General features: G+C 41.3%; 1 protein-coding gene across 1 annotated transcript in view; it reads left to right on the plus strand.

Moving 5' to 3' along the window:
* LOC126152666 (high-affinity choline transporter 1-like) overlaps positions 1 to 23892 on the plus strand; it is a 472314-nt gene that overhangs the window by 166019 nt on the left and 282403 nt on the right. The window contains exon 3 of the mRNA XM_049916021.1: positions 1445 to 1552. Within this exon, the coding sequence (XP_049771978.1) occupies positions 1445 to 1552 (108 nt within the window). The remainder of the gene's footprint in view (positions 1 to 1444; positions 1553 to 23892) is intronic.

Here is a 23892-nt window from a genome sequence, read left to right on the forward strand (position 1 = left end):
CGAACTGCAGGTTACACAACGGAATCACAACAGAAGAGTACTGTTTTCTATGGGCGAAAAGATTCGTGACGATTTATTGGACAGACATTCACTTTTACAGCCCAGCTGTAGCTGTTCACTTGAAGAACGTGACCATGCTATACTGTAGAACACCATTTTATGCTAAAGAAAGGAGGAAAACAATTGTGAAATTTCAGTGTGGAAAAGATGTCCGCTTCAGGTATTGCAACTTTCTCAAGTTCTATGAGGTGCAACACAGCACCATACGCATTCACAAAACTGCGAATTCTGCAGTCAGTCGGTCTGAGTGTACCCATAATGTGATAAACGCAAGAGACGAGGACTGCCTTGGTTCAGTCCTCGGCAGTTAAATGGCGGTTCTACCGGACAATTTGAGGGCGATTTTGGGAGCTTTCCCACATTTTCCTAGTAGAATGCTGGCGCCAACCAATCAAAAAAATTGGAAATTTCAAAATATATTTTATTCAACTTTAGTCATCTTAGTTAATATTAAAACCAGAAAGCATGGAAGTAATGCGATAAATTCATTAACATGATAGGTTGTGAAGTTTCGAAAGCAAACGAAGTGTTATAGACCTCATCACAGTTGAATAAGTGTTATTTAAAATTTTCTCTCTTTTTCGTGGAACATTAAAGTGAGGTTCTTTGTTGGTTATTTTGATTGGCATACAAATTTATTACTCGTTCTAAATTTTTATGATTCGATTTTTGACTTCAGTACCTGCTTAACATTACTGAAATCTAATATTTTTTGTGAAATTTTCTAATTATGTCTCATATTTCATACATTACCATGGATGTAATTATATAATAATATAGTTTTAGAATGTTGAATGAAAATGGTAGGGTGGATTTTCAAATAAATAATATGAAAATATTGCATACACTATTGAAATATGTATACTGTTTAAGTACGAAATTAATCTGTTCTAAAAGTAGTCAGTGGATAATTATCAATACTTTGAGATACAGTTACTTTTGTACACTTCCTGGCGAAATTCGTAGCCTACTTGGGACGGGACATGTTCTCAAGTTCACCCTATCAACAACGGTATAAAAAATTGGTAATTTTAGAATTTCGCACCCTCTTGGATACGTTTTTGCGGACGCCCATGGCCACGCGGAATGGCCGCGCGGTTAGAGGCGCCATGTCGCTGACTGCGCCTCCCAGCCCGCCGGAGGTTCAAGTCCTGCCTCGGCCATGGGTGTGTGTTTTGTTCTTAGCATAAGTTAGTTTATGTAGTGTGTAAATCTAGGGACCGATGACCTCTGCAGTTTGGTCCCTTAAGAACTCACACACGTTTGAACATTTTGGACGCCCATGCCTGGAGGCAATGAACTCTAAGAATTCTTGGCAAGTGGAGCAGCACTGCCGCTAGCTTCAGATGTACTGTATGTGTGACACCGCGTTCTCGTGTTGCAGCGACGTACGTGGGCGGCGGCTACATCAACGCGACCACGGAGGCCATGTTCGACACGGGCCTCGCCTGGTGCCAGGTGCCCTTCGGCTACGGCCTCAGCCTTATTCTCGGTGAGTGCTCCTGATTTCTCACAGCATATTTTCACCTCTGAAAACTGCCCGCCTTTTAATTATTATTCTCGACAGACCGGCTATCAAACCAGTAAATGGAATAATTAGACGGGGAAAATGCGATACCTTCATATCACATGTGCCCAGACCTTCGAAACCTCCAAGGTACTCTGTGTAGCGCGAATGATATCCTTCATTTTGAACAGTTGTAATTTGTGAAACGCTTTGAAAAGTTAAAACTGGATCGGTATTCGAAATAGACTTTTGAATCTGGGAGGTACCACACTTACCAGCAAGGTCATCCGAGCAGCTCTCGCGTCCTTACTCGCTCTTATTTGCCAATACGTAGATCTTGTATTGTATTGTATCGTATGTTAACCAGGGACCTAGAAACGACGGAGAGGCTCCGTCCCCGCCGCAGCCGCAGTGGTCCACAACTCCACGACGACTACCGCAGTCCGCTTCACCCCTCCGCCGCCCCCCACCGAACCCAGGGTTATTGTGCGGTTCCGCCCCCGGTGGACCCCCCAGGGAACGTCTCACACCAGACGAGTGTAACCCCCATGTTTGTGTGGTAGAGTAATGGTGGTGTACGCGTACATGGAGAACTTGTCTGCGCAGCAATCGCCGACACAGTGTAGCTGAGACAGAATAAGGGGAACCAGCCTGCATTCGCCGAGGCAGATGGAAAACCGCCTAAAAACCGTCCGCAGAGTGGCCGGCTCACAGGACCTCGACACAAGTCCGCCGGGCAGATCCGTGCCGGGGACCAGGCGCTCCTTCCCGCCCAGAAAGCCGTGCGTTAGACCGCCAATCGGGCGGGCTACGTAGATCTTACTCCTCCACACAGCAGAGTGTGTCTTATGCATAGCTGGAAGAATGATATAACGGAAAACTGCTTTCTTTGAAGACTGGAAACATCACTCTGTACGAAGCAGTAAGAGAGAAGCAAAGACAGACTAAAACTTTGAGTTATATTATGAATTCCCTGTTTTGGTAACATGTTTGTAAAGAGCTTAGGTCAGATTTTGAATTAAGTACGGAATGCACTACATTGCAGAGTGAGTATTTCGGTTTGTAAGACATGGTTCACTTTATTTTGTTACAGACATCAGTGCAATCGTTACTGTAATACACCGAAGCGCCAAAGAAGCTGGTATAGGCGTGCGTTCTCAAATACAGAGATGACTAAACAGGCAGAACACGGAACTGCTGTAGATAAAGCCTATGTAAGACAACAAGTGTCTGGGGCAGTTGTTAGGTCGGTTACTGCTGCTACAATGGCAGGTTATCAAGATTTAAGTGAGTCTGAACGTGGTGTTATAGTCGGTGCACCAGCCATGAGGCACGGCATCTCCGAGGTAACAATGAAATGGGGATTTTCCCGTACGACCATTTCACGACTGTACCGTGAATATCAGGAACACGGTAAAACATCATAATCTCCGACATTGCTGCGGCCGGTAAAAAATGCTGCAAGAACGGGACCTCGACAACTGAAGAGAATCGTTCAACGTGACAGAAGTGCAAACCTTCCGAAAACTGCTGCAGGTTTCAATTGTGGCCCATGAGAAGGTGTCAGCGTGCGAACCATCCAACGAAACATCATCGATATGGCCTTTCGGAGCCGAAAGCCCACTCGTGTACTCTTGATGACACGCAGCTTTAGGGCTCTCCTGGGCCCGTCAGCGCCGACATTGGACTGTTGATGACTGGGAAAGTGTTGCCTGGTCGGACAAGTCTCGTTTCAAATTTTATCGAGCCAGGATTGACGTGAACCAGTTTAGAGACAACCTCATGAATCCATGGACCCTGCTTGTCATCAGGGGACTACTGTTCAAGCTGGTGGAGGCTCTGTAATGGTGTGGAGCGTATGCAGTTGGAGTGATATGGGATCCCTGGTACATTTAGATACGAATCTAACAGGTGATGCATATGTAAGCATCGTGTCTGATCACCTGCATCTATTCATATCCGTTGTGCATTCCAACGGACTTGGGCAATTCCAGCCGGCCGCTGCTGCTGAGCGGTTCCTTAGGTTAGTTAGATTTAATTAGTTCAAAGTCTAGGGGACTGATGACCTCAGCTGTTAACACCCATAGTGCTTAGAGACATTTGAAGCATTTTTGGCAATTCCAGCAGAACAATGCGACACCCCACGCGTCTAGAATTGCTATAGAGTGGCTCCAGGAACGCTCTTCTGAGTTGAAACACTTCCACTGGCTACCAGACTCCCCAGAAATGAAACTTAGTATACAGGGTGGTCCATTAATAGTGACCGGGCCTAGTATCTCACGAAATAAGTGCCAAACGAAAAAACTACAAAGAACGAAACTTATCTAGCTTCAAGAGGGAAACCAGATGGCGCAATGGTTGGCCCACTAGATGGCGATGCCATAGGTCAAACGGATATCAACTGCGTTTTTTAAAATAGGAACTCCTATTTTTTATTACATATTCGTGTAGTACGCAAAGAAATATGAATGTTTTAGTTGGACTACTTTTTTCGCTTTGTGATAGATGGCGCTGCAATAGTCACAAACGTATAAGTACGTGGTATCACGTAACGTTCTGCTAGTGCGAACGGTGTTTGCTTCGTGATACATTACCCGTGTTAAAATGGACCGTTTACCAATTGCATAAAAGGTCGACATCGTGTTGATGCCCAACGGGCGTGTGCTATTTATGCTGATCGGTATCCTGGACGGCATCATCCAAGTGTCCGGACTGTTCGCCGGATAGTTACGTTATTTAAGGAAACAGGAAGTGTTCAGCCACATGTGAAACGTCAACCACGATCTGCAACAAATGATGATGGCCAAGCAGCTGTTTTAGCTTCTGTCGCGGCTAATCTACACATTAGTAGCAGACAAATTGAGCGAGAATCGGGAATCTCAAAAACGTCGGTGTTGAGAATGCTACATCAACATCGATTGCAACCGTACCATATTTGTATGTACCAGGAATTGCATGGCGTAGACTTTGAACGTCGTGTAGAGTTCTGCTACTGGGCACAAGAGAAATTACGGGACGATGACAGATTTTTTGCACGCGTTCTATTTAGCGACGAAGCGTCATTCACCAACCGTGGTAACGTAAACCGGCATAATATGCACTATTGGGCAACGGCAAATCCACGATGGCTGCGACAAGTGTAACATCAGCGACCTTGGCGGGTTAATGTATGGTGCGGCATTATGGGAGGAACGATAATTGGCCCCCATTTTATCGATGGCAATCTAAATGATCCAGTGTATGCTGATTTCCTACGTAATGTTCTACCGATGTTACTACAAGATGTTTCACTGCATGAGAGAATGGCGATGTACTTCCAACATGATGGATGTCCGACACATAGCTCGCGTGTGGTTGAAGTGATATTGAATAGCATGTTTCATGACAGGTGGATTGGTAGTCGAAGCACCATACCATGGCCCGCACATTCAACGGATCTGACGACCCCGCATTTCTTTCTGTGTGGAAAGTTGAAGGATATTTGCTATCGTGATCCACCGACAACGCCTGATAACATGCGTCAGCGCATAGTCAATGCATGTGCGAACATTATGGAAGGCGAACTACTCGCTGTTGAGAGGAATGCCTTTACCCGTATTGCCAAATGCATTGAGGTTGACGGACATTATTTTGAGCATTGGTATTTACAGGTAATCACGCTGTAACAGCATTCGTTCTCAGAAATGATAAGTTCACAAAGGTACATGTATCACATTGGAACAACCGACATAAAATGTTCAAACGTACCTACGTTATGTATTTTAATTTAAAAAACCTACCTGGTACCAACTGTTCGTTTTAAATTGTGAGCCATACGTTTGTGACTATTACAGCGCCATCTATCACAAAACCAAAAGAAATGGTCCAACTAAAACATTCATATTTCTTTCCGTACTACACGAATATGTAATAAAAAATGGGGGTTCCTATTTTAAAAAAACGCAGTTGATATTCGTTTGACCTTTGGCAGCACCATCTAGCAAGGCAACCATAGCGCCATCTGGTTTCCCCCTTCAAGCTAGACAAGTTTCGTTCTTTGAAGTTTTTTCGTTTGACGCTTATTTCGTGATATATTTGGCCCGGTCACGATCAATGGACCACCCTGTATCTGCTGTTCATAAGAGATCTTCACCAACTCGTACTCTTACGGATTTATGGGCAGCCCTGCAGAATTCATCGTGTCTGTTCCCTCCCGTACTACTTCAGACAGTAGTCAAACCCATAGCATGTCGCGGTAAGGCGCGTCCGCATGCTCGTGGAGGCTCTACACGATATTCGGCAGGTGTAACCGTTTCATTGGCTCTTCATCGTATTTTCGTTTAAGGTTTTTAATGAAGACTTCCGGACACATTTCCTAGCATTTGGTAATAGTGGCTTGTGCGGTGGTGCTTTATTTGTACACTACTGGCCATTAAAATAGCTACAACACGATGATGACGTGCTACAGACGCGAAATTTAACCGACAGGAAGATTAGCTTTTCAGAGCATTCACACAAGGTTGGCGCCTGTGGCGACACCTACAACGTGCCGACATGAGGAAAGTTTCCAACCGATTTCTCATACACAAATAGCAGTTGACCGTCGTTGCCTGGTGAAACGTTGTTGTGATGCCTCGTGTAAGGAGGAGAAATGCGTACCATCACGTTTCCGACTTTGATAAAGGTCGGATTGTAGCCTATCGCGATTGCGGTTTATCGTATCGTGTCATTGCTTCTCGCGTTGGTCGAGATCCAATGACTGTTAGCAGAATATGGAATCGGTGGGTTCAGGAGGGTAATACGGAACGCTCTGCTGGATCCCAATGGCCTCGTATCACTAGCAGTCGAGATGACAGGCATCTTATCTGCATGGCTGTAACGGATCGTGCAGCCACGTCTCGATCCCTGAGTCAACAGATGGGGACGTTTGCAAGACAACAACCATCTGCACGAACAGTTCGACGACGTTTGCAGCAGCATGGACTATCAGCTCGGAGACCATGGCTGCGGTTACCCTTGACGCTGCATCACAGACAGGAGCGCCTGCGATGGTGTACTCGAGACGAACCTGGGTGCACGAATGCTAAAACGTCATTTTTTCGGATCAATCCAGGTTCTGTTTACAGCATCATGATGGTCGCATCCGTGTTTGGTGACATCGCGGTGAACGCACATTGGAAGCGTGTATTCGTCGTCGCCATACTGGCGTATCACCCGGCGTGATGGTATGGAGTGCCATTGGTTATACTTCTCGGTCACCTCTTGTTCGCATTGACGTCGCTTTGAACAGTGGACGTTACATTTCAGATGTGTTACGACCCGTGGCTCTACCCTCCATTCGATCCCTGCGAAACCCTACATTTCAGCAGGATAATGCACGACCGCATGTTGCAGTTCCTGCACGGGCCTTTCTGGATACAGAAAATGTTCGACTGCTGCCCTGACCAGCACATTCTCCAGATCTCTCACCAATTGAAAACGTCTGGTCAATGGTGGTCGAGCAACTGGCTCGTCACAATACGCCAGTCACTACTCTTGATGAACTGTGGTATCGCGTTGAAGCTGAATGGGCAGCTGTACTTGTACACGCCATTCAAGCTCTGTTTGACTCAATGCCCAGGCGTATGAAAGCCGTTATTACGGCCAGAGGGGGTTGTACTGGGTACTGATTTTTCAGGATCTATGCACCCAAATTGCGTGAAAATGTAATCACATGTCAGTTCCATTATAGTATATTTGTCCAATGAACACCCGTTTATCGTCTGCATTTCTTTTTGGTGTAGCAATTTTAATGGCAAGTAGTGTAAATAGCCGGTTTAAATCCTGGTGGCGGAAGAAATGGTCACCAGTAGTTGACAGGCAGGGGGAGGAGTCGTAGCACCGTAAAGTCCCTGGTGCACAGTGCAGGTGTCCCACGGCCTGACCCGCACACTTTACATGCCAGTCCGGTTGGCCCGCCACGCTGTGGAACTGAGCAAAACCTGCCGCGGCAGCCGTAGCCTCGAGCCAGCCCTTGACAGGTTCTCGCGAACTCGCGTGCGCGGCATCCGTTCCCCACTCGCTTTGCACACGGTGCGGAAGCACCCAGCCAGCAGTTCACTCACCTACATTACGTTAGCGAGCACTCTCCGAGTGTTGGGCATCGAGTGGGTGGCTCTACCACACGGCTGAGGAAGTGGGGACGCTATACTGCTTCGTCTCAAGATAGCAGCAGTAATGAGCCCGGCAAACACAGAAATGTTTCAGAGTTAGAATTCTTTTTTAGCTTCTATTTCGATGTTTTCTATGGAGAAAGTTGAGCTGTATACTTCAGATCCACCAAGTATTCCCACAGCTACTGGATACGATTGTGTATAACTAAAATTAAATTAATGTGATGACTCAATACTGAATGCTATTACAGATCATTGATTTAGCTGTGGAAGCGTAAAGTAATATCTCATGAAATAATGCTGGCATTCAGCTTGCAACTAAAATCGCACTGACGTAGACATGTATTGGACAGAAAAATTAAAAGATGTTTGCAATGAGGAACGTGACAACTGATTACAATTGTCAAATTTGTTTATAACTGACCAAAAATCTCTCACGGTCTTGTGAGTAAAGCGAGCCAATGAAGTCACAGAACCCACTCCAGTTGGTAATGTTAACTGCACTGACCAGAAACAGGAAATGAAATGATAATTAAATCAAGACCCTAAGCTGTCGACAGGCGTTGATATACATCAACGGGGACAGTTCAAAATGTGTCAAATGTGTGCCTCGACCGGAACTCGAACCCGGGATCTCCTGCTTACTTGGCAGACACACTATCCATCCTTTTTCTTTGTTTTTGTTGATCTCATTTTCTTGGTAATTGTTCGTTGGATATGTTCGGGGCGGACGTCCCATAACACCTGTTAAAGTTCATTGGTGATCCGTTCACTCAGTTTTTTTTTATTTGAGAGGGCAGCTAACCCTGTGTCCGAACACGCTGAGCTACCGAGCCGGCGTCCATCTGAGCCGCCGAGGGCACAGAGGAGCCGGCCGCGGTGGTCTAGCGGTTCTAGGCACTCAGTCTGGAACCGCGCGACTGCTACGGTCGCAGGTTCGAATCCTGCCTCCGGCATGGATGTGTGTGATGTCCTTAGGTTAGTTAAGTTTAAGTAGTTCTAAGTTCTAGGGGACTGATTACCACAGATGTTAAGTCCCATAGTGCTCAGAGCCATTTGAACCATTTTTGGCACAGAGGATAGTGCGACTGCAGGGATTTATCCCTTGCACGCTCCCCGTGAGACCCACATTCCCAACTTAATGTCCACACACTACATTCGTAGTGCCCCTGTCCATTACACTCATTACTCGCGGCAGACAATCTTACCGAGTCCCGTAAGAGTTCGGGCAATGCGTGTGCAGCCAGCGCAGAAGAAGAAGGTCAATGCCCGGTTAGCCTTAACTATATGAAGATGGTATCTGTTCTTTCGGACATGTCAGAAAGAACAGATATCATCTTCATATAGATACAGGAAAGTTGTGCATGGTGTAGTAATAAGGGAAGCGCATTAACATGTGCGTATTGCAAATTCGCAGCCGATGTACAAATGAGCACGAGTGAATGTGCGTATGCAGTGCTCCTTCAGCTGTGTCCGTGACTGATTTTCACTTTTCCTACTGTACCTCAATTGTGTTATGCCGACCTTGAGGCAACAGGTCCTCCACTTCTCTTGCGATTCTCGGTTCTTCAAAGAGCCACATTGTTTTAGGTTATTCAGACATATTTGATGACATACGAAATGTCTGCGCCATCTAATGACCGTGCTATAAATTAGTAAATTTTTGCCGTGTACTTGCACCACCTCAGCAACGATTTCGTTGTAACAAAATTTTTAGCAGATAGTGTAGTTCATTACAACAAAATACCTGTTATGATGATTGTAAGAAAATTTTGGCAGCAACAATTGCTTCAGCATTGTTCTCCTTCAAATGCAGAAATGCAGTATTTCAATGTGTGCCAGAACTGCAGACATAAACCGAGCGAGGTCGGGCAGTGGTTAGCACACTGGACTCGCATTCGGGAGGACGACGGTTCAATCCCGTCTCCGGCCATCCTGATTTAGGTTTTCCGTGATTTCCCTAAATCGCTTCAGGCAAATGCCGGGATGGTTCCTTTGGAAGGGCACGGCCGATTTCCTTCCCCATCCTTCCCTCACCCGAGCTTGCGCTCCGTCTCTAATGACCTCGTTGTCGACGGGACGTTAAACACTAATCTCCTCCTCCTCCTGCAGACATAATACGAACTCTATTTTTTCGGGGTGGTAATTAAAACACTGAGTACTCCTCGTAGATTAACATAGGTGTAGAAACAGCACCACTGGACGCTTGGTGCAGTGAAAAGCGTCACTTGGAGCGATGAGTTATTGTCCACATTGAAGCGCTGCATGCTACTCACCAACAGAACAACATCCAGGATGGAGCTACAAGATTTGTCAGAACTGGTTTACGTGGGCTGACATAGGGCCCTTTGCGAGTTTGCCATCGCCTCTCGTCACAAAATGATAGAGGAACCTGTTGCCCGATAATGTACATCCGCTTGTTTCCCTACAACCCCCTGCATTTGACCTGTACCTTTAGTAGGACAATGCACCACCTACCTGCTTCATAACTGAGGGACAATTGCACGCTGAACGGCTGTAAGGATATCTGTGTCTCTGCAGGTTACCTCAAACCAGTCCTGTCGAGCACGTCTTGGGACGCCATTGAGCGAAAAGTTCGCGTCTTTTACTCGACTCCGACCACATTCCACGATTGAGCGGTTGTGGATGAAGACATCTCCCCAATACTTTCGGTGTTTCTTGGAACCGATATGATGATGCGTCGCATCTGTAATCTTTGATAACTGGAGTGCTAGATGTTACTAAAATTGCTCGTTGAAATATTAATGCCGCCCTTAAATAGCACAATTAATGGCTTCGGGGTGCTGGACGTTGTGCAGAACTAAGAGGTCATGTGAGCCTTTACCGCCGGTCAACTACTGGTGATTATTTCTTCCACCACCAGGATTTAAACCGGCTGTTTAGAAACAAAGCACCATCGGACAAGCCCTTGTTACCAAATGTTAGGAAATGTGTCCGGAAGTCTTCATTAAAAACCTTAAACAAAAATGCAATGAAGAGCCAAAAAAAACGGGTACACCTGCCTAAGTCATGAAAGTGCTGTGATGTTTATGTGGCAGTCAGCTGTACGGAATTGGCACTGTAAGATGCGTCGGCGAAGAGGCGCGACAGTCTGACAGAAAGGAGCTATCGTGTATGGACGTGCCCATGATCATACCGTAAATTAATGTGCCAGATTTTTTGGTAAATCAGTGCGAACTGCCCAACGTGTCTACAAGGAAATGTGTACCTCTTACAGCCATATAACATGGCGTAAAAAGAATGGCCGTTAGGAGATCCTATCCGATAGGGACCAGAGACGAATGTCACGCATTATCAATGACAGTTGGTGTCAAACCCGACAGAAATTGTAGTTTTCAGTGAGCACATGCCGATTTCAACTAGTTTACGAGCAAACATTGCGAAAGAAATGGCATTCAATGAATATTTGGAGTGGAGTAAGTTCAACAGGCCATTGCTTGCAGCCGTATATAGGAGTGCACCTCTAGAGTGAGCCAATCACCGTAGAAAGTGGATAGAAGTTTTTTTTTTTAGATAGATAGAAACAGATTTAAGAATACTAAAACCCAGCCACAGCCTATACAGCAAACTGACCATTGAGGAAAACTTCCATATACAGAAGGCAATAGCGGAAGGAAAACAGGTCTTAAATGAATACGCTACACTCTGCAAGGGCACACTATTTAACACATTAAAGGAACTTTACAAATAAAAACAGCACAAACAGATAAAGTCTACACACAAGCACACGCACGCACGCATGTACACACGCAAACACACACGAAAAATAAATACACTAAAATCTGCAAAGACGCACCATTTACATACAAATAGGAATACCATATAAAAGACAACACAGACAGCTAAGAAACACACAGAAAACACACACACAGACGCACACACACACACACACACGCACACACACACACACACACACACACACATACACACACACACATAAAATGCAAATAAAATTCAAATTTGGCGCCGAACTCTCTGGTGAACAAATGAACACTGACTGGGCTGGGACACATAATAAACCACAATCACACTGTGTTCTGGAGTAGTGGAAAGGGTTTTACTACGTTATTTGTGGAAAATACTTGTTATAGCTACGTATGCATCACAACATCTCAGCGTGATGCGGAGAATGGAAGTGCTTGTCACACGAAAACGTAAGTAACGTAAGTAAATACGAAAATAGGCGCGAAAACATCGCGAAAAACTAAATTACACTCTAGAAGATAGGTTCACTCTCAGCAACAAAAAAAAATAAATAAATAAAATAAAATGAAATAAAAAAACTTACTCATCAACATCGCTTGGTTGCAGATGACAAGCTACCTGTAGTAATTAACACAAAAGTGGTCCAGAAAATTCATGGTCACCAAATGTAAAGGTATTTACAAAAATAAACTATCTGTTGTTTGAACTAAAAATGCACATAATTCTATAATCATGTAACAAAAATGTTCACATTGCAGAATAAATAAAAACGAAAACCCACTGATGATGGCACAGTGGTGCCGAAACATGTTTGGGTAACTGGGTAACTGGCGGACCTCATACCCCAAAAATTTTAACAGCAAACACGGCCAATACAAGGAGCTGCAGATCAAAAGGTGGATAGTAGTATTTGAAGGCGCGTAGTACGATCCGATACGTTGCAATTTTGCCTCTTTTCAGATTATACAAGGATTCGAGTGCACACAGGACCCAATGAGACAATGAGCCCGGTGTGTACGAAGAGGCTGGTGGTGATCCTGTTATGTTTATCTTACAGTCACGAAGACCCATTCGTTTAAGTTACAGTGAACATGATTCAGTGCCGGCCGCGGTGGTCTAGCGGTTCTGGCGCTGCAGTCCGGAACCGCGAGACTGCTACGGTCGCAGGTTCGAATCCTGCCTCGGGCATGGGTGTGTGTGATGTCCTTAGGTTAGTTAGGTTTAAGTAGTTCTAAGTTCTAGGGGACTTATGACCTAAGATGTTGAGTCCCATAGTGCTCAGAGCCATTTGAACCATGATTCAGTATGGGTATCTCCACATTCTCGGTGACCATGTGTTCTTTGTTTTACAGCTTTATTGTAAGCTTACTGCGGGCAGCTCCGTCTTCCGAAATGACAGTGGCCGTGTCCACAGGCGCACACGTCTAAGTTCCTGCATTCTGTCACTCCCTATGGCACCTCGACTAGCCTTCTAAATCACCCGAAAAGCTGTGTTATCAACGAAACAAAAATATGTAGTACGAGGGACATTCGATAAGCAATGCAACACATTCTTTTTCCAGGCGATTTTAGGTTGAAAAAAACGCAGAATTTGTCGTGGGACATCTTGGAATGTTCCTGCTTCAACCTCTACACTTTCATGAAGTTCCGATAGGGGGTGGCTCCATACGTAGCCTTCAAAATGGCGTCTGTAACAGTGGTGCACTCCGGGCAGGGACATGTCATGGAGTTTCTTTCGACGGAGAACCAATGCATCGCAGATATTCATAGGAGCTTGCAGAATGTCTACGGAGACCTGACAGTGAACAAAAGCACGGTGAGTCGTTGGGCAATGTACTTGTCATCGACGCAACAAAGTCGCACAAACTTGTCCGATCTCCCGCGTACCGGTCGGCCGCACGCAACTGTGACTCCTGTACTGTTGGGGAGTGCGGACACTCTCATTCGAGGTGTCCGCTGGATGCAAACGAACTTCTTCTCCTCCACAAGTCTGCCTTCCTGAGAGGAGCTCAGAAAACTTCATTTGACTGTTCTTCTCCACCTGCCCTACAGCTCAGATCTCGTACAGTTCGTGAATGATGGGGAGGTTACTGATGCAACAAGCCGTTGCCTCCCACGTCGACCAGTAGAGTGGTACCATCCGGGCATACGGGATCCCCCAGCAAGGTGACGTAAGGCTGTCGCATTAAACGGAGATTATGTTGAAAAAACAAATAGGTCTTCGAAGCCAAAAGAGTGGGGAATAGTACTATGTATTGGGATCATAAATCAAACTAACCTGTTGTCAGAAAAAAATGTGTTGCATTACCTATTGAATACCCTTCGTAAATTTGATTACTTGGTTGATTACTTGGTAACTATACAAAATTTATTCGCATTTGCGAATATGAACAATCATTATAAGGGATAATTATTTATTTCAAGTTACTGCTACCAGTCACTTTTTATTTTATGCTTAATCTAACATAATGCAACGCGTTTCGAACATGTTCTGTTCATCTTCAAGCGTTTGTACATACATACATACATAGAGAAATTTTACTTACAAATAAACAGTCTTAAACTAGATTAATCTAGAACACTTTGTTTTTTACTGTATCTGCTGGTGTGGCATTTGGGGGGAAGGAGAGGGGCAGTGTATGGCTAGAAATCGAAGTCAGTGATGTCTTCTGCCTTGTTTTCTTCTTTGTTGTTGACTATGTATATCACAGCCTGTATCGGATGCAGATAGATTTGCATGAGTTATGTGTTACGAAAATAGTGTGAAAGGATTTTATATGACAGTTGATCACTTGCAATTACATCATCTTGCTGCTTCACTTGCATCACTGATGTAATGGTGGAGCTGTTGATTAACATTACACTATTGCACATTACATTTTGTCACTGATTGCCACTGCACAAATTGCTTCGATATTATACACACAACACAAGATGGTGGACTCTAGTATGTGAGCCTATATCGATTATCGAGGTTTTGTATCGATATTCTTGGTTCTAGTCAATTATTTACATTGACATTTCTTGAATCTATTTAGAACTGGCTTAAGACTGTTGAAGAATTTTGAGTTTTTGAATACGGTTATTTCATTTAGAATGTTATCTCCATGCTTTGTGTTATGTATGAAAATTTCCATGTCTTCCACGATATGCATTCTTTTACTTTTTTCTATCTTGTGTAAAATTTCGAGATTGTCTTCGATTTTCAAACGGTGGCCTGTGTCTTTAATGTGAGTTGCTACTGCTGATTTGTTACATTTATCAAGCCTGTAGCAGTCTAAATGTTCTTTGAATCGGGTTCTGAAATTTCTGCCTGTTTGGCCGATATAATATTTATTACATTGGCTGCAGGTAATTTTGTAAATGCCAGATTCATCAAGAGTTGTATCTGGTGGTTTTATATTGTGAAAAATTTTCCTGCTTAGGTTGTTGTTGGCGCTGAAGCTAATTTTTACGCCTGTTGTTTTTGAATAGTCTTGCAAATTTGTCAGATACTATTCCAACATATGGCATTTTTACATATTTGACTGCTGGGACACTGTCAGTTGTGAGTGTAGTTTGATGTAGTTTGTTCAGTTTATTTTTTATCTATTGTGACATGGTATTAATTAGAGAAGGGTCATATCCATTGTTTATTGCAGTATATGTTATGGTTTCTATTTCTTGTTGGAGTTCTGTATGTTGAAGTGGAAATTTGTGTGCTCTGTACAGCATTGATCTATAAGCAGCTTTTTTGTGGGAGGAAGGATGTGTTGAGGAGTTTGGTGTAGTGGTGTCAGTGCCAGTAGGTTTTCTGTTAACATTGAAACCTACCTTTTGGTTTTGTTTTGATATTTTTATGTCAAGAAAATGTATGGTGTTGTCCTCTTCCTGTTCAAGGGTGAATTGAATATTTTTATGTAGGCTATTGAATTAGTTAAAAACCAGCAGAAGACATCACTGACTTCGATTTCTAGATATACACTGCCCCCCTCCTTCCCCCCAGAGGCCACACCAGCAGCTACAGCATAAAACAAAGTGTTCTAGATTAATCTAGTTCAAGACTGTTTATTTTTATGTAACGTTTCTGTATATATGTATGTATGTATGTATGTACAAACGCTTGAAGATGAACAGAACATATTCGAAACGCGTTGCATGATGTTAGATTAAGCATAAAATAAAAAGTGACTGGTAGCAGAAACTTGAAATAAATAATAATCCCACACAGTCACGGTTCACAAACATAGCCGTTATGGCTGAAAATAATCATTATAAGGGAATTGCGACAGTGAAAATCTGTACCGGACATAGAGTCGACCCCGGATTTTCCGATATATGCGTCAAAGGAACACTGCATGATTCTTCTTAACAATACAGATATTGCAATATCGTATTTATCCTCCGATACGCGGCAGCGACTTTCAAATAAATGTCCTCCTATGTACGGGAATTACATAATGTGTGTACGAGAACAGGTTGTGATGCTGGCCACGAGTCGGGTAACCAAAGCTCTTAAGGCAACCGCTCGTGTAAAGCGAGAAAGCCGGGTTCGAGTGCCGATCCATCACAGATATTCATTGTCGTCATTCATTTGTACAGTTGACGGTTGTTCATATTCGCAGCTGCGAATACGTTGCATGCACGTCCGTAGGAACGTGCATCGTTCTTCTCAATAACACAGGCACTGCAATATCGAATCACAACCAGTCAGTCATGCTGTAGAAACGGAGCGGATGTAAATTGAGACGATGAGTTGAAAACGAAGAGCAAACTAAGAGTCGTCAATATGCTACTATAAAACTGTACTTTACCTACGAAAGGCATTGCTTATAAAAACACCTGCGTCGCCGATGCTGTAATACTGTTCTGCTCTGTTGAATCCAAATCCAGTTGGACTTACAGGAGACGTGGAGCCAGTTCAAAGAACGGCAGCCGTCAGTATGGCGCAAGAGCGTAGAAATCTGGTAAAGTTTGAAGTGGAAACGCCTACTATTCCTCAAAAAGCTATATACACTGTAACCTCCCCACAAAAATTTAAAAGAAATGACAATATTTAATAAAAATGGGAGCCAAGTGCAACCTCCCGCAATGAAATTTACTGACAATGACAATTAAACAAAAATTAGCAATCTGACTCTGGTGTAAGCTCCCACAAAAATAATGAAAAACAATTCAGTGCTAATGAAATCTCAGTGATAATGATAATTCAATTAAACCGAAATATCGGTCTTTGGCCCTGTGCAAAAATCAGAATTAAATTCTTACCTCATTGTAACTGCTAGTCAAATTTCTGCTCTTATTCTTGCGCACAGCTTGAAGGAACTGCATTGCAAATAATAATATTCGTTTTTTTTGTAATTTAACTGATACTTGTCTTTAAGGGAAGTGGAATGAAATCGTTAATTCAATTAAATAATTTTTTTTTTTTTGTAAAATTGCTTTTGAAATCAAAATTATTATTGGGGCACTTGTTGGAAATTAATTACAATAAATAAACTTTACATTATCTGATGATTACCTTAATTAACAATATACCTCATTCAGCATCTTGACCAGTGTTGCCGACAGACTACATTACACAACCGCACTGGGCTGCTACTACTGACCGACCGCTCTGCATGACGACTACTACAGAACTGCTCGCAACACTCGCGCGGTCAAGCGCAGACTAACCACGAAAATAGGCTCTCTGGTCAAAGATTTTAACGTGCCTCACCATCGCTGCTATGTTACATACGTGTTTCATAACCCTCCACTGGGGGGGCAAAAATTTGGCAGCGATGGTGAGTCATTTGGACTTGCCATCGCAAGAAATTTTTACAATTTACAGAATATTCAAATCTAGTACATAAATTAAATGTTGTGCACATGCACCGAGTACAAAATATATCAGACAAAGACAGGATGTGAATACAAAACATAGTAGTAAATCAGAAAACTGTATATGCAAATTATTTGACAGATAGCAAAGTGCACACGCACTGAAAAAATTCTTTAGCATTTTCAGAACAAATAAACAGAATGGCCGAAAATCGTGTTGATAAGTGACATGAGTGTACTCGCACTGGAGTTGAGAACATATTAGCAATTTACGAAATGTATATACAATTAGTAACAAATGACATAAGTGCATACGTACTGAAGTATTGAATATACAGAATGAGTACAAATCATATTGAAAAATGAGAAAAGTGCACAGGCACTGAAGTTCCGTAGAAAACATATTAACACACAACATAAGTGCACATGCACTGTAGTTCAGAACATATCATTAAAATAAAATAATAAATAAAATGTATATACAATATAAAAGACAAGAGTGCATATACTGTACTTGAGAACAAATCGAAAAAATGTCTTAGGCATTTTTGCAATAAATAAACATAATGGCAAAAATCATATCGACAAGTGACATAAGTGTACTCGCACTGGAGTTCAGCGAATCAAAAAAAATGTATAACCCATGAACATAAATAATGTTAGCAAAAAAATGATTTTCACTATGTGACAAGAATTAGGATAGGAAAGGGAAGGATTGCATCATGGTTGTAGCACTTTAGATTGCACACAGCTGTTCTGAAAGTCCATATCTTTCCACAGAAGTACAACACCAAGTGACACAATTTGAAGTTTCTTTCCCATCAGAATTTACCAGTGTAGCCAAGACACTGAACTCTCGTAGTAACATTTCATGTTCTCATTTTGGCAGTACATTAGGTACTCCAAACAATGGGACCATAATAACGTCTTCATCGCCCACGGTGGTGGACAGCATGTCGTGTCAACACCACGCTCTTACAAGGCACACCAACGTAGAATTAGTGCAAAACCAAAGATAGTGCTCCATGATCACTAGGATAGACAGGACAAATGGACATTGCAGTAATTCAGGGTGGTTAGCTTATGAGGTGAAGGACATTAAGTCACATAATATTGACAATTACAGTCTTCATGAGTAGTTTGCGGCATTCATAGCCCAGTGATTGAACATTTCTGTACCAAGTATGTAGTATTACAGAAAAATGTTCATTAATTGTTTTACATAGAAACAGTAACCTTCTTTTCCTAGTTACAAAGCATTATTAAATAATCGCATTCTTTTCCAGTTACAAAGTATACCATAGTTAATTAATCATTGGTCATTCCAATAGTATTAATCACTAGCCTTCTCCTAATTACAAAGCATTATGAAGCAATCGCATTCTTTTCCAGTTACAAAGTATGGCATCGTTAATTAATTATTTGTTATTCCAATATAGTAAGAATCATTAGCCTTTTCCTAATTACAAAGCATTATTAAACAATCACATTCTTTCCCAATTATAAAGCATAGTTAATCATTTGTCATTTCAATATAGTAAGAATCATATTCTTTTCCAGTTACAAAGTATCAACATTGAAAACAAGAGCTAATTAATGGCATAATTAATAACATAATTCATTGAGTGACATTAATTATTGGCACTCAGTGGCCATCAAGTATTGAATAGAATAAAACATTGTTCATCATTCAGTATTATTCAGATCATTACGAAGTCATTATTAAAAAGCAGCTAATTACAGTCATAGCATTAATAATCATGGGCATTATAAGTAGTCTCATTACAATAAACAGTGGCAGTTATTAGCCAGTTATAAAGCATTATTTTATATATATATATATATTTTTTTTTTGAATCATTACGAAGTCATTACTGAAGTGACATACTATTCAGAGTTGATCAGTATTATTCAGAACTTTCTCAAACTGGTATCACTATTTGGGACAGGTAATACATTTGGGATCGATAATTAATTGCTGAGGCATAACACTATTTGCTTTTGACCTATTGCTGCAAATGGGGATAGGTAACGTCATTCGTCATGAGTCAGCTGTAGCAAGGTTATGTAACAAGGCAGTATATGTGATCACATTTATAAATGATAAACACAAATGGGTTAAAAAAATGCAAGTACTAGAACAGGTATAATAAGTAACAGGTTTAGTATGTATCATGAAAAACTACTCCTGGAAAAAATACAAAATGGATTATTGACCTGAAAGAAGAAACGCACAATATGCTGAAAAGTAGTGAACTTCGAATTAACAAGTAGTGAAATGTGTATAAACATGTGTTCCATAGCTGTCCTTTCCAAAACTTTCCGTCATCCTACTATGCAATATAACACCTGCTGTCAAAACAAACTGCAACAAATACTTAAATAACTACGTAGCATAAATACATAACTTCAACATTATCCTCATCTGTAAAGAAAAAACTTCATTATCAATCACTTCATTATCCATATTATCATAACTTCATTATTATCATCACCTGTAAAGAAAAACTTTATTATTCATAATAGCATATTCTTCATCATTATTCATCAGTATTCATTATCATCTGCAAAAATATCACTTCATTACTCATTATACAACTATTCCTTATCTCTAGCATATTTCATAACTAAAACTAAGATGTGTAGTTCTGTCCGACAGCCTGCATCAATCACCTTGTATTCTGAAAGAAAAAATTAGTTAAGACTGCTATTCTACGATGAGTATAGTATATTCTTGTTAATGCTTGTTAATCCTGATCCATTTACTCTTCCTCATAAAGTTATTGCATCTTCTATCGTTTATTCCGTAGGTGAAATTCCCATTTCTGTTGAATTTATTTCTTACACGCATCATTTCTTTCTGAAATTGATGAACAGAGATTAACGTCTTGCATTTAAATCATATACCCACTAAATAATGACTGGTTTATGGTGACACAATTTACCATACAGCATAACATTACAGACAACGTAATATGTCAAAGACATTGACAGTGTTCAAAGCCAAAATGTACAGAGAATATCACAATGCAGCAGCAAAAAATGTAAAAGTCACGATGTTGAGATGTCATAAGGCCAAAAAGAAAAATGTCAAAGTCGACTGGTGTGTGTTATATCTTAACTATTTCACAGTGCATATAGACAAAACTGGAATACAATCGTACATAAAAAAGTGGAAAATGTGCATGGTCTGATGTGTAACGACAAGAAAAGCGACCTGCTAACCTTACCTTGCCGGGCACTTGCCAAGAAGAAATACGATAATCATCAGTAATTAGTCAGGTGAAATAATTGCATTAGTAAATGGCATCATAGCATGTTACATCATAAAGTGATTTCATTCAATAAACGGTTTAATGTTTGAGATATGGTGATTGCCTTTCCATTTTCTGGTTCTCAAAGTTTCGACGTGTACAACATTGGGGTGAGGGATGCTGCGAATCCGATATGGACCTGCGTATAGAAGTTCAAATTTACTGCACTTACCTTTTAATTTGCTGGATAAATAGTGTGTACGTACTAATATTTTCTGTCCAACGTGAAAGTCGCGGCGTGTACAAACCTGTTTTTGCTGTCTTCTCCGGCGCTCTGCGGCACGTTTGATGTTGTTCAGCGCAATGTCAATTATTTCGTGGTGTCGTAAGCGACGAGATGTAGGAAAATTTACAAATTCTTTAATTTTGTTTGGTGGTTCAACGTTTTTCAGTATAACAGACGGAGATAGCATAGTGGATTCACTTGGAATGGAATTAATTACATCTTGGAATGAGAGTATGTGTGTATCCCAATCAATATGTCTTTTGTGGCAGTATATTCGGCACAGCTTACCAATTTCTTTCATTAATCTTTCACAGGGGTTCGAAGAAGCGTGGTACTTGGATATATAGATCGGAGAAATGTTTCTGGCTCGTAACATGCGTGTCCATACGCTACTACGAAATTGTGATCCATTGTCAGAAATTACTCTCATCACATGCCCTACATGAAATAGAAAATGTTTTACAAATGCTTTCGAAACAGTTTTAGCAGTAGCTTTGCGTAACGGAGTGAAGGTAACAAATTTTGAAGTGAGTTCAACAGCGACAAAGATGTAGCAAAAACCTCTGTTAGTTCTCGGAATCGGACCAAAAATATCTACTGCGGCCATGTGTCTTAATTTAACAGGTACAATGGGATATAAAGGAGGAATATGTGAAGTGGTGTCTGATTTAGCTTTCTGGCAAATTTTACAAGACGCTAAAACTCGTCGTATACGTTTCTCCATGTTTTTAAAATAACAGTTCTGTCTCAGTATAAGAAAACATTTTCGTGCTCCGTAATGTGCGTAACTTAAATGAGTGTACCAGATTAATTTGTTAACAAGTTCGTCAGGGATGCATAATAACCAATTGTTGCTGTCAGGATGAGAACGGCGAAACAGAATGTCATTGCGTACAGTGTAGTGGTTCCTAATCGTAACATTTTTCCTATCTTGCCAAAGGTGTTTAATTTCTTTCCACACATTGTCTTTATTTTGTTCTTGTGCTATGTCCTGTAATGACGATGAAATAAAATTTTCAAATGCTACTTGCTGAATGTACATGACACTGAAATTTGTTTTGCAGAAGTTGGTTGCTACGTCTTGCTGATTGTTGCCGAGAGAACGCGATAGTGCGTCTGCTATAACATTTTGCGTACCGGGAATGTGAACTATTGTAAAATTAAATTCCTGCAAATAAAGTTTCCATCTGCTTAATCTGTCGTGAGTGAATTTGGCCGAAAGTAAAAATTGTATCGCTCTGTGGTCTGTGTACACGGTGGTATGTCTGCCATAAAGAAAGTGCCGAATTCTTGTAAAAGCCCATACAACACATAATGTTTCCAATTCTGTAACGGAGTAATTTCGTTCAGCGGGTGACAAAATGCGGCTTGCAAATGCGATGTTTTTAATTACTATCGAACCATCTTCTTCAATTTCCTGGAAAATGTGTACGCCTAAAGCGGTGTTAGAACTGTCGGTGGCAATGGAAAAATTTCTGGTAAGATCTGGGTGCGATAAAAGTGGAGCATTCAACAAAGCTTGTTTCAGGTTCACAAATTCAGAATGTGTTTGCTTATCCCAAGACCAAATAGTGTTTTTACCTGTTAATTGGCATAGTCTAGGCGTGTCTAAAGCGGAGTGATGAATAAATTTACGAAAAAAGTTAATTAAGCCCAAAAAACTGCGTAGTTGCTTTTTTGTCGTAGGAACAGTAATGTCACGTAGAGCTTGAAGTTTTTCCGGATCAGGTGCATTGCCTTCCGCTGAAATTACGTGTCCAAGAAATTTTATAGAAGTTTTGCCAAAGTGCGATTTACTAAGATTAACTGTGAGTCCTTGTGCATGAAAAGTTTGCAACAGTCGTTCTAGAATCAGATTGTGTTCAGTCCAGTTAGCTTCTGCGATAAGAATATCGTCTACGTACGTCGTAATTCTGTCCTTAAGTTCTGTCGGAAGTATTGTGTTCAAACCGCGAATAAAAGCTGCAGAAAAAATAGTTAAGCCGAATGGTAATTTACAAAATTGATAACAGTCGCCGAAACAGAGAAAAGCTGTATATTTTCTGCAATTTGGATGAAGTTGAATTTGCCAAAATCCCGATTTCAAATCTAATGTAGAATAAATAGCAGTACCGTGAAATTTCTGTAGCAGTTCCTCTAATGTCTGTGGTCGATCTGTTTCATTAATAATTATGTCATTAATGTGACGTGAATCAAGTACGAGGCGAAGTGAGCCATCTTTTTTCTTAACAATATGTAGCGGGTTTATGTACGGACTAACTGCTGGTTCTATAATTCCTTGTTCAAGCATATCCTGCAATTCTTTTTTAACTTGTTCTCTGTGAATATATGGAATGGGATAATGCTTTGCTTTAAATGTGTCGTGCTGTTTCACTTGAAATTCATACATAAAACCGGACATAGTACCAGGAATGTTGTCAAAAACTGGAGCTTGCTGTAAAAGAATTTTGTATAGCTGCGTGCGTTCGTCGTCTGTAGTTGCACTGCTTTGTCTAACTTTATCGAAAATCATTTGCATTACGTCGTAGTCAGCTTCGTCTGGAGTATTATAGTTGTGTACGTACGTATCTGTGAACAATGTGGAATTACAGTCTATGTTACGTGTTGCGGAAATGACCTCTGTGCGGTTAATTGTTTGTTCTTCCGCAGATAAAGAGTGCTGAAATTCTAAAGCAAGTTGTACATTTTCATCCTTTAGCATTAAATAAGAATTTTGAAAATCGATAACTGCGTCGTGTTGTACCAGAAAATTCGTACCTAAAATTACGTCTGTTGTCAATAATGGAACAATCCAAAAATTAGAGTGGAAAGTATGACCTCCAATACAAAATGATAAATGCGTCTGTAATTTAACGTCTACTCCTTTACTCGATACTGCTCCTTTCACTTTTGTTTTGCCTAAAGGTAATGTCGGATAAGTATTCTCTTTGTTGCACTCGTTAAAAGTCTCCTCATTTATTACTGATATAGGTGATCCAGAATCAATTACTGCTGAGAATTTCGATGAACCAATTTTGATTTCGATAACAGGATGTGAAATAGTTTTCTGAACAAATGGTCGTTCCTGCAAAAGAGTGTCTCTGATATCGTCAAAAGTAATTACATTTTCGTGAACAACATTTTGCG

Source organism: Schistocerca cancellata, chromosome 2, assembly GCF_023864275.1.
Source record: "Schistocerca cancellata isolate TAMUIC-IGC-003103 chromosome 2, iqSchCanc2.1, whole genome shotgun sequence".
Taxonomy (NCBI): domain Eukaryota; kingdom Metazoa; phylum Arthropoda; class Insecta; order Orthoptera; family Acrididae; genus Schistocerca; species Schistocerca cancellata.